The sequence below is a fragment of the Mercenaria mercenaria genome, chromosome 13 (genome assembly GCF_021730395.1).
Source record: "Mercenaria mercenaria strain notata chromosome 13, MADL_Memer_1, whole genome shotgun sequence".
Taxonomy (NCBI): Eukaryota; Metazoa; Mollusca; class Bivalvia; order Venerida; family Veneridae; genus Mercenaria; species Mercenaria mercenaria.
The window spans coordinates 66534146-66547024 of NC_069373.1; the positions used below are offsets into that span (position 1 = coordinate 66534146).

General features: G+C 34.5%; 1 protein-coding gene across 1 annotated transcript; it reads right to left on the bottom strand.

The window, feature by feature from the left end:
* Positions 1-446: 446 nt before the first annotated feature.
* LOC123530016 (brevican core protein-like) lies at positions 447-12580 on the bottom strand. The gene is made up of 7 exons (XM_053520954.1): positions 12397-12580; positions 10652-10822; positions 8746-8913; positions 8019-8110; positions 6805-6895; positions 5152-5367; positions 447-976 (listed from the first exon to the last, which is right to left on the bottom strand). Exons 1-7 carry the CDS (start codon positions 12578-12580, stop codon positions 966-968), a joined length of 933 nt encoding a protein of 310 aa, XP_053376929.1. The 3' UTR covers positions 447-965.
* Between the last annotated feature and the right edge of the window lie 299 nt (positions 12581-12879).

Below are 12879 nucleotides of genomic sequence, written 5' to 3' on the forward strand. Positions count from 1 at the left end.
CTACTGGTGGTTTTCAATGCATAAAGGAGGTGGGTTCAGACCATCACTACTGATTGTTTTCAGTGTTCAGAAGGTGTGTTTAAGCCCTACTTACTACTGGTTTTCAGTGCGTACAGGATATGGGTTCAAACCCTTGCTACTGCCAGTTTCAAGTGCGTACAGAAGATGTGTTCAAACTTTTGCTACTGCTCGTTTTAAGTGCATATATGACAAAGGTTAAGACCCCTGATACTGCTTGTTTCTAATGCGTAAATTAGGTGGATTCAGACCCTTGCTACTTGGATAAGAAAATATTTTTGTTCACTGTGTGTTTACGTTTCATGATGAAAAGGGAACAAGGCTACAGTTTTAATATCATATTTAATAGAGCATTTATGCATGTATGTTCCATTACAAAAAATTATAGCTTCTATGTTTTTTATCAATTTGAATACTGTAAAATCATTTAATTTCGTGGGCATGAAATTTCGTGGTTTTGGTCAAAACGGCAATTTCGTGGAGATATGAATTCGTGGATTTCAACTTTTGAACATAAAATAAATGTGAATTTTACTTGTTCGTTGGGATTAAATTTCCATCAGTAGGCTATAGAAAACAAACGATTGAACTATGCTCAGTGTTTGCACTTTAATAATTTCAAGTTTTACATACAAGTCACACACGTAATGTGCTATAGTCTGTTTCCTAATTCAGAAATTTAATACATATGTAAGACTTTTACAGTTTATTTCAGAATTCAAACTTTTTTTCAGACAGATTTTTTTTCGTCTGATGTTTATTTGTTGTTGATAACTTTTGAATACTCTTCATTTAGTTTGTTTTCGAATTTGTGTCATTATGACAATATCACGGAAAATAATGATAAAAATAAGGTAAATCTATGGTTCAGTTTGTAGTAGAAGTTGAAGTTTCCAACAAAAATCTAGGTGCTTGTCCGGTCATTTCCTGTCCACTTCTTTTCTTTGTTACACATTAGCTGCAACAAAAATGTCATTTCTAAAGTAAAACTACCCAATCCTAGAAGTCTTACTTTATCCTTTCCGGTACAGTTTATAATTTCCAGTGTTCATACAAAATAAGTTTAAGGTGTGCGTACTGCAATATAAGTCAGCAAAACTTTTCCAAACGTCCGAATTTCAATATGACTACCAAAATGCTCAAAAATCTTTAAAATAATCAAAGTCTATATATATGCATACTTTTGCATATAATATACTATCTATATGTTATGGTGTTTTACAGACACATCAGAAAAACGTGTTAATGCAAAAAGGGTAAGGTAATACTTTGTACCGCATCAATTATTTAAGGTATAGGTCCATGTTTCGGAGAAAAAAGTTCAAACGTCATCAAATTATAGAAAGAAAGCATTGTTTTACATGAAAATTTAACAGCATATAAAACATTTATATTATTCTACAAAACCATTGTCAATTTATTCATGTATGTATGTATTGAATTCCGGAAAGGGACTGCATGAAGGGGCCACACTTCTGGACAATTCAGCGCCTTTAAAAACTCAATATTTTGAAAAAGCTGTTTCATATCTTCGTTTTGATGCATTTGCAACATCGTGCGAGTGTTTAAACTTTACATAACTAGGTAAAACATCGTTTTTGACAATTGTTTACATTTATTTCTTTACAAATGACATTCTTATTCAAAGGGGGACAACTCATTAAGAATATTTTAAGTATCCAACTCTGTGGGACAGAACAGTAAAGCATGTATTGGACAGATAAGTTGTGTGTCAAGAAGCTGTTCATTTACTAAAAAATTGTTATTTTGTGATATACTGCTAAACCTTAACTAAGTGATTCTTCCTTTGCGACCAGTGTAGACCAAGACCAGCGTGTATATAATCTTTGTTGGAGGAAGACCCCAGGTGACCCTCCGTACATAATTTCATTAGGAACGAGCACCTGGGTAGAACCACCAACGTTCCGTAAGTCAGCTGGATGGCTTCCTCACATGAAGAATTCAACGTCCCTAGTGAGACTCGAACCCACATCTGTATTTAAAGGCAAGTGATTCGAAGTCAGCGGCCTTAACCACTCGCCCACGGAACCTCTCCCCCGATTATATAGTTGATTAATACTGAGGATGTTAATCAAAGCTGATGCAAAAGAAAAAGAAGAAGATAATGACAATGATAATGATGATAATGGTGATGATAATGAAGAATGATTATCATAGTAAATAATTATAATAATGATGATTATGTTGTTGATTTATTAGTATGATGAATGATGATAATTGTTGTTGGTGATGAATGAAAACGGTGTATTATGAATGATGTTGTTGAAGATGATGACAATGTTGTTGATGAATAATGAAAGATGACAATACAACAAGTAATGGTGATAATGATGATGATGGTGGTGATGGTGATGATGATGACGACGACGATGATGAAGTTTATTGTGAATGATGAGTGTTAGTGATTGATAATATTTTTGTTGATACTGAATGTTTATCATAAAAAATAATGATGATGATGATATTGATGATGATGATCACAATAATTATGAAAAATAATGAATAGTGATTAGGCTGAGGACTACACTATTAATTATGATGTAGCTGGGCAGATAACTGAAACAATACTGCATTTGGTGATGCATACATGAAATTTGGTATGTGTACACATCTGGGCCTACTGTTTTTCAAAAAGCCCGTTAGCCACTTGAAAATTCAAAATGGCGGCAATTTTTCAAGATGACCGCCACAGGAAGTTAATTTTTGACTTGAACAGACCTATACAGAGTGTTTTTTTTTTCTATTTTGAGAAATAAATATCTCTTAAGATGCTTTGCGTGAGCAAAAACCTATTTTTGAGACGCAAAAGACTGGTTTCAAATTTCAATATGGCGTCTTTTTTTTCAAGATGGTCGCCGTTTCATGTAAAAAGCACTAATTTGCCATTAACACTGACGTTCCTAGTTAAATCAATTTTAATGTTATGGACAAATAACATATTTAGAGTGTTGAAGGACATTTTTGTCTCGCTTGCGACTTCTGAAACTGATGGCGGACTGAGGGGTAGCTTTTCCGACGGCGACGGCAATGACGACGGCGGCGGTGACGTCAACGTTAAGGTTGTATGTCAAGTTTTTTTCTCAGAAACTACTGTTTATTGTATTGAATCTTCACACACGTCTCTGTAATCATTAGGCGCTGTACAAAGACAAGTTCCATCACTCTGACATACATTTTAACAAAATTATCCCCTTTTAAACTTAGAATTATCAACGTTATGTCATTGTATTAAGGGTTTTTTTTCTCAGAAACTACTGTTTAAATTGGGTTGAAGCTTCACACATGCTTTCATGATCATTAGGCACTGAACAAGGCCAAGTTCCATAATCTGACATGAATTTTAACAAAATTACCCCCTTTTAATAAGTTTTCGTGTCTCTACATGGAATATATTTTAATTATGTCCCTTTATGGCCGTCACTGCTTAACTGGAACTTGTAGTCAAACTTTATATAAGGCAGACCTTTTTAAAATTAAAGTGTATGTGGCAACCCACAATCCACGTAGACACATCAATTTTGATAAACAGACGACCTGCTTTGTGTCATAGGTGAAACAATGCAGATCTACTGTACTTATTTCCCCTGGAAGGCATGTCTCAAGTCTTTATACTTTGGCCAAATAGTTGTCACATTTGCAGCTGTATAAATCTGTAAACCGGAGTCCAAAACGATTGCATTTACACCTAGAACAACATTGTTTTACATGCACATTTGGTCAGTTCTTTACAGCTATTTGCAACTGGTGGATTGTTGTCAAGTGCATCTGCCAAAGATCACCATGTTTGGAAAGGTCACCAGAGTTATGGAACTTGGCCTGGTACAGAGCCTATTGGCCACAAAGGCACCGCCGCCATCGTCATCACCGTCCCGCCGGAAAAGCTACGCCTTAGTCCGCCGTCAGTTCCTAAAGTCGCAGGCGAGACATAAACTGTCCTTCAACACTCTAAATATGTTATTCGACTATAACATTAAAATTGATTCAACTAGGAACGTCGGTATTAATGGCAAATTAGTTGTTTCACATAAAACGGCGGCCATCTTGAAAAAAGACGCCATATTGGATTTTGAAACCAGTCTTTTGTGTCTCAAAAATAGGTTTTTCACACTCAAAACATCTTAAAAGATATCTTTTCCTCATAACTGACAAAAAAAAGAACTCGGTTTAGGTCTGTTCAAGTCAAAAATCAACTTCTTGTGGCGGCCATCTTCAAAAATGGCCGCCATATTGAATTTTCAAGGCTATATACCAATAAAAGAAATTGTTCTTTGTTTCATATAAAATTCAGCTACTTCAGAACAATTTTGTTACAGTTTCTAGATTTTCACTCCGTCGTATACCTATTTTCCACAAAATATCCATACATTTGCTTCAAGAAAACGAAAAGAAAAAGGGGTGTTGAATAGTATGCAGTGAAATGCAAGTCAACTGAAGTCAGGTACCCTCATATTGCCGCATTTCAGAAAGCGGTCCGCAGAATAAACACCCTACTTTCGTTTTCAAGTAAACAACTCGAAAACATGCGAATATTAACATGAAAAAATGTCCTACTTTATGTAAAATTCATTCCACGAGTGAAATAATGCCCATTTGGCATCCGATTTACGCGCAGATGCGCGAAAAATGGAAAAATTAGGATCTATTTATTAGGGACTTATTTCGACTACACCATGGAACCAAATTTTAGACCGAATTACTGCTTTATGACCTCAAGTGGCTAACGGGCTTTTAGAAAGAAGGAGGCTCAGACGAGTACACATGCCAAATTTCATGCTTGCATCACCAAATGCAGTATTTTCCCGAATAAATGACTTAATCTGCTCAGCTAATGTCAAATGACGATGATGGATAATGATCGGTTCCCCTAACGACCCACGTATGAGAAAAGTTTATGTTAAAATAGAAGGATACCAGCACCTATTAACGAAAACTTTCGGTAAGAGAGGTTATGTTGTAGTCTTTAGTGTCGTGCGGTCCTTGTTTATAATGTTTTGCTGGAAGCTTGAGAAAACGTATTTTATCTAAAACAGTTCTAATTGAATTCGCATTCTTAATTCTTCTGAGTAATATCAAAACAATCATATCGCAAATTATATAAAATAATTTCATTACCAATAGCTGACTGTTCACAAATATATTTTCGGTTCCAGCCGCAGGGAATATCGACCCAGTAGTTCTCTGAGTTCACTATAATACAATCTTCGTTGGACACGTTGTTCGGTTCGCCTGATTGCCAGTTGGTAAAACTAACAGTATTTCCGGATAAAACCCAGATATATTTTCCTTCCACAGACATATCGTTCAGCCCAATCCATGTACCTGTTCGGTCTTCAATGAAAGAAAGTTAAGTTTACGTGAGGCCTTCTTGCACCATTAAAGCTTGACTGGAGTGTCATTAAATTACCGCTGCTGTGCCAAAGTTACTGAAAGTCAGTCTTCATCATCACCTTCCAAAAATATAATTACTATTATATGAATTCATTTTTGAGATATTTCATCAAGGATTTTTATTACTGATACTTATGAGAGGAGGTCAAATAGTTCCAGGAATTGTCCTTTTAAGTCTCTTTTTTAATAATCAAGAAAGATAAAATCTTGCAGATGCACAGACCCTACCTTGATAAGTAAAACCCTGCAATTAATTGATTTAAATAAAACTGAACTATTTTCAAAATAACTAAAGTAACGTCACATAAACGAACCCGATAAAAAAAGTCAATCTATTTCAAATGAAAGTACAATTTCTATGGTTTTGTGTTCCTAAAATATTCATTTTCATTGCAAGTGTACTAATATTCATCCGACACCGGTATTGGTTTTTTTACCCAATAATATTTCTTTATCATATACCTATATAAATCCTGTAAAAATCGGCTTGTCTTTGACAAGTAAATATGTTGCCGGACTACTTTCATTAATATGCAAAACCTGACGCAATTCTATAAATAGCACACATAAAACTGCACTAAGTTTCATTAACATTGAATATTTCGTTCAATAACAAAACAACAAACAAAATGGTGGAGGTATATAATTAAAGAGTCATTATAACAGTAGCACGATCTTGGATTTTATATTCGGCTCTCATGGATTTTGCAAGGTCGGATCACGTGCGGCGTGAGATCCAATCTGACAAAATCCATGAGAGCCGAATACAACATCCCAGATCGAGCTGCTTTTATATTAATCCTATCTTATTGCTCCTTTTTCTGAGGGCTCTCATCTCGGTTCAGATTAAAAGAAAAATATTATTTCCGGGCGGCCATTGATATCGAACTCCCCTGTGCATGTGTAATCTTTAAAACATACCAAATGAAACTCGAGAAGTGCAAGGAGAAATAAGAATGGCTGTTAGCTAAAAAGCTTCAATATGTTTTTACAGTTCAGCTTTTAATGTCGCATCTATAGTGTCTGTGCTGCTAACATGCCTATAATTTAGATACCTATTTTAAAAATTGACAGTAATCTGATAGATTCCATCAAAAACAAATGAAAACAATTCTTTTACTTTACTTCGATACACGTTTTTTCTCATACCATGCAGCGAAATAATTATGTTGAAATATTTATCTTAAATAATTTAGATGAACGCCGTAATTGTACCAGACAAATGCACATGGTTTTGTCATAGATACTGCTTCTAAGCAAGGGATTTGAAAATTTAATATCAATAGTTATGTCAAAGGAAGAAATGTTTCTTTCATAAATAAGCATACAAAAACGTTTTTCCTGGAACTTTTTGACTTTTCTTTGAACTAGGAGTACCTTCATCGTCCGACAATAGAATATTTATGGATCCTTGCTCGACATCGCTTGTAATTTCAACAAGATCTCCACCGACCTTAATGCATTCATCCTGCGAAAATTCGAAAAAAATATATTTTTACCAAAGATAATTAACTTTAATATTTGGGATGTCCCCGTGTCATGTAACTTAAAAGGTTTTACCTATGTATATCATATAAATGACACAGGGCAGCAAGTGTGATAAGGAAGTTTTATTTCTTTTCTTAAGTTAACAATACCCAATAGCATCCGAGTAGGTCTGTGTTATTTGTTTCATTATACTGAAAATCATATCCAGAGATATTTACCAAACGAAAATGTTAGCATTAAGAATCTTCAATAGCAACATCGTTTGTTTTTTCCTAAACATGGTATATAACTTAACCCTTGGACTGTTGGCGGCAAGTGGTTTTGGTTTTGCCTTTGCGACTAGTGCAGACCAAGATCAGACTAATAGTCTGCACTATTCGCTGTTCAGTCAGTAAATTTTCAGTGAACACCCCTTTGCAAAAATTGAATAATTGACTATTCCATTTTAGAAATTTAGCAGGGTAAAGGTAAGATATGAAGAACACGTCAAATTTTGTTGCGACTCATTGCAATGTTTGTCGGTACAGGGATTTGAAACACAGAACGCCCGTGGTGTCAAAAAAGTGTCTTCGCAGTGCTTTGCCATGGAAACGATTAGCACTCGGCCATTTGATATTAAAAATAATTATCACACCTTGATAGCGTTCAAAATGTAACATATACAAAATAAAGCCGTGGTGGTCTATGGAAATTTTGCACTTAGTGTTTACTTGCGGTGTATGAGAATGTAAACAAATGAATCGATTTCTTATAGGTTTATAAAGAAATTTGTAAGCGATATGTCTTCGCAACTTTAAAAAGAAAAACGTTTTTCGTCTACAGAAATAGCATGCAATATGTAAATAAACACTATAATTCTCGCTACATTTACAATAATTTGGATGTCCACTTGTTTATTATAAAATACACCTTACTTGTTATCAAAATGAGGGACACAGATATCAAAAACTTAGCCACATTCCAACAGCGGAAATGTACCCGTAGTGTATGCGTGACTATGTAACACATAGATACATAATTGTACATAGTATAACACAGAGGGCAAAAAGAACACATAAAGGAACAAAGTTGCGCACTTCTTTCGATTAGTTAATAACACTTACCTGAGCATCATTCCAGTTTGTAGATACTACAGGTAAGTTATCACTGTAAATATAGCAGCTAACTCCGAACAAGGTCCATCCTGCTGGACATCCTATAACAAATAAAGAACATTATATATATATAAGAAAATCGTTTCATTTCACGTTTCAGGTGAGCTCGTGCACTTCATTGCTATGTTCTTAATTTTGACACCTCCGACGCTCATTAAGGTAGTACCACCTTTTAAATTTCTGGTGTATGATAACAGAAAGCCCCAGAAAATATACAGTTTTCTCAAAAAAATCATAACTTTATGATTCAAAGAAATGAGAATATATAAAGCACTGAGCACTGAGACTTAAAACAGGTACAAAGGACAAATATCTCTAAATAACGTTAAAAGGGCTCAAAGGTTGTTTAATTCAAATGACAGAAAATAAAGTTTTCATCATCGTTTTAGTTGTTCTACAAATTCTCTTGTTTTTGGTTTAGCATGAGACAAGATTAAGTGAGGTTTTTATTAAAAAATCACACATGTAATTATCGTTTTGTACGTTAAAATTATCTTGCCAAATTTCACATTATTTGAAAAATTTCTATATGAAAATATGATGAGTGAGAAGCAATTCGATATAAGAATGATTTGTGAAGACATTCCGAAAGACATTAAATCACGACTAACAAAAAACGGAGGTCAAAGAGAGTCTTTGAAGGTTTGCAGATATAAAAGTTAATTTTGAGACGGACCTTTGCATGTAGATGTTTCCCAACCACCTGATACCTGGCAGGTGATTGTATTTTTAGGGCTGACGACATAACCGGTAGCACACGACACTGTAGCTGTTGAACCAACTGTCGTGGTTAAGGAATCAAGAACCACAGATCCATGACTTACCGATGGTGGAAGCCCACAATCTGCAATAATAAAACTTAAATCTCTATACTTACACTTAAAAACATTGAAACAACAGCATCAAATGATTATGAATTCTCGAACAATAGCATGGATCATGGAGTTCATTCAGGATATGCGTAATAGAGTTCCGCTTAAGCCGGTGCTAGGGGGCGTGAGAGGTGTTGCACATTTCATTATCTCTCATGAACAGACTCAATCAAACCGAGTCTGCTATTATTCTTCTTGGTTGCAGTCTTTGCTTCCAAAGGATCTTTCTACAGATTTTATTGATTGAATATTGCTAAATACGAACTTGAAACTAAAAATAACATGCTTTGATTATATATTCCTCAAGTGTTAGTCCAACTTAAAATTGAACAATAGCATGATATGACTTTATGGTCCTAAACTCTAACTTGAAATCGAACAATAGCATGTTGTTCCTGTTTATGCTGTTGCATGCGGGAAGTACTGTCATCTGTATGCGCGCTTCAATCAAGGAAACTGCACATAAAACTTCAGATGAATTAAAGTGATAAATGATTATCAATTCTAACCACATTATATAACTGGTTTTGGTTGCGATTGTTGCTGTCCAAATGTAAACCAAGTGCACTGATCAATTAATAAAATCATATTTAGTACGTAAAAAACAAAGACAAATATCAAACAGGAAATGCCACGTACCAAATCCGCAGCCTCCCCAAAACGAAACCTACAGCACGCAGACGTGCACACCACAAACACACACACACACACACACACACACACACACACACACAAAGCCAACACACGAGGACAAAACGAACAAACAAAGGAACACAGTGGGGCACCGCCTTGGAACGGTCAGTGGCAAAAACACCACTGGGGAGCTTAAACCAGTTTATGGTGCGCACCCAACCTCACTCTTACCCCCACCATGTTCCAAAGACACGGGACAATGTAAATAAAAGTAATCCCCTCCAGGTGAATCTCTAACACACGTAATGGAAACAAAAAAGCATGGCATGTAAAACACAAAAATGCTCGTGTATAAATATATAAGAAGCAAACCTTTAGAACCAAAAACGTATGTACTCAATGCCTTTTCAGAAGACAGAGCAACAAGAGAAACACCCTTAAGGGCCCGACGAAACAAACTTCTTTTGACATTCAAGAGAAATCATCTACGTTTTCCATAAATCTTCAAATGTTGATAAAAAAGATCGATTTTTTTCAATGAATGGGAACACAGAGTTGAAAATGTATTCTTGCAGAATAAATGTTCTATCAATCATAGTTTCATGACAAGATTTGGATTTGAACTAATTCGGAGTTCAATCCTGTGAAATGTTTTCCTTTGCCTAGACGCAATACGCTTTAACGTTCTTAACAAGTATAGTTTGGGGAAAGATGACAACTTGATACATGTTTCTCGACAATAAAACGGATATGTAAGTTCCTGTGCAAAGTTTTGAAATATAAAAACAACATTGTTTGACTGCATGTCCCTGAAATAAAATTTGGAACTACACAATAGCATGTTGTTCATTTTTATGTAGATGAATTTGGGAAGCACTGTCACCTATATATACACTTCAGTAAAGAAAGAAGTTTTTTTCTTATTAATCATTCTGTATACTTAAGATATAAACTATAATCTTAATATATATTTTTAATAAACGTTGAACAAACATTTCAATATTTATATTTTGGTCATATCATTGCAATTTTCAGCATTGTTTTGTCTATTTCAAAAAATTTAATTTCCATGATTACCTTTAATTGTACATGCTGCATATTCCCAAGCACCTGACGCTTGGCATCTTATTGTCGCCACACTTGGATCATATCCAACATTACACGAAACAGTTGCGGTTGACCCAAACGTAGTGGTTGTTGAATCAAGACGCACAGATCCGTCGCTAATCGAGGGAAGAGTTCCACAATCTGCAATCAACATAGATTACTATACAGTTCGCGTTTATGTCAGTATACTAATTAGTTTTTACTCAATGATATAGTCCTGTAGTAACACAATCGTTCTTACACGTGCCCAGTGTACTACTGAAATGTGTGGTCATACAAAATTTTGTAACATCTAAAATTTATTCATGGCCTTTTCGTCAGGAATGGTGTTATTAATATTTATTTAATATTTCATTCTTTTGTGGTGTTCTATTAAACACTCATGTATCGCATCGATTCATTAAAATAACTGTGATTTCATTATAACAATCCAGTTGGTATGAAAGCTGACCTAAGTCTTGAAACTGAACAAGAACATGGACTGATTGTAGCATTTTGACCTCAAACTTGATTTGAATGTTTGTTCCTGAACACCAAATTCAACATAACAACAGCATGAGTTGACTATATATTCTTTAACTCAGATTTGAAGCTGAACAATAACACTTTGTTCCTTTTAATGCTGTTGCATTTGAAAAGTACTGTCATCTGTATATACGCTTCAGTCAAAAAAGAACAATAGCATGGTTTTGAACAGACTCAAACCGAGTCTGCTATTATTCTTTTTGAAGCATTCTTTGCCTCCAAAGGGTCTTTTTACAGATTTTATTAATTGTATGTTCCAGAACTACTCAGACTTGAAGATGAACAAAAGCACAATTACTTTGTTCATTCAAATTGAACAAAAGAGTATTTTGGTTGTATGTTCCTGAAATCAAACTTGAAACTGAACAATAGCATAATCTGTTTATAAAGGTCCGTCTCAAAATTTATTTCCATAGCGATTTGTTTCATAATTTTTGCATACCTTTATATCGGTTAAATTATGACCATATTGAGAGATTAATATCTTTGCATACAAAAATTCAGATGAATTAAAGTGATAAATCATTTCCAACATTAGAAATTGGTCTTTAAATCAAACCAAATAATATAACTTGTTTTGCTTGCGATTGATACTGCCCATATATAAAATCAGCGCATTGATCAATGGTTAAAATCATACTTAGTACGAAAATCTTCCTTTCATCTTCAAGAAAATAATATACGTTTCCCATAACTCTTTAAATGTTGATCATAAATATCGATTTTTGGCAATGAACGGGAACCACGATTATGCTATGTTTGACAAAATTAATTTCTAAACTTTTTGACGCATTTTCTCCTAAACATAGTTTTATGCCAAATAATACGGAGTTTAATTCTTGCGAAAGGGTTTCCTTTACCAAGATGGAATAACAATTATACTTTGAGGAAAGATAATAATTTGATTACATATTTTTCGAAAAACTCTACTTTGAAATTGAACAAAAGCATGTTGTTCATTTTTATGCAGTCACTCTGGCAAGCACTGTCATCTGCATATATATACTTCAGTGAAGAAAGAAGGTCTTTTTTTAATAAATCATTCTGTATAATGGAGATATAAAAATAAAATCTTCATATATATTCCAAATAAGCATTACACAAACTTTACCATATTTACATTTTGGTCATATCATTGCAAATTTGAACACTGACTTGTCTGTTTCAAACATTTAAATTTTCATGTTTACCTTTAATCGTACATGCGGCTAAATCCCAAGCACCTGACGCCTGGCATCTTATTGTCGCCACACTTGGATCATATCCAACATTACACGAAACAGTTGCGGTTGACCCAAACGTAGTGGTTGTTGAATCAAGACGCACAGATCCGTCGCTAATCGAGGGAAGAGTTCCACAATCTACAATCAACATAGATTACTATAACTGATTGCAGCATTTTGACCTCAAACTTAATTTAAATGGTTGTTCCTGAACACCAAATTGAACTTAACAACAGCATAAGTTGACTATATATTCCTTAACTCAAACTTGAAGCTGAACAATAGCACTTTGTTCCTTTTAATGCTGTTGCATTTGGGAAGTACTGTCATCTGCATATACGCTTCAGTGAAGAAAAAAACAATAGCATGGTTTTGAACAGACTCAAACAAACCGAGTCTGCTATTATTCTTTTTGGTTGCATTCTTTGCCTCCAAAGGATCTTTTTACAG

What these genes read in the sequence shown, in the direction of transcription:
- LOC123530016 (XM_053520954.1), bottom strand. Translation starts at nt 12,580, where the DNA reads ATGTTGATTGTAGATTGTGGAACTCTTCCCTCGATTAGCGACGGATCT. An exon ending in AGCCGCATGTACGATTAAAG is followed by an intron (nt 10,823 to 12,396) that starts GTAAACATGAAA and finishes TGTTGATTGCAG; the next exon opens with ATTGTGGAACTCTTCCCTCG. An exon ending in GGAAACATCTACATGCAAAG is followed by an intron (nt 8,111 to 8,745) that starts GTCCGTCTCAAA and finishes TATTTGTTATAG; the next exon opens with GATGTCCAGCAGGATGGACC.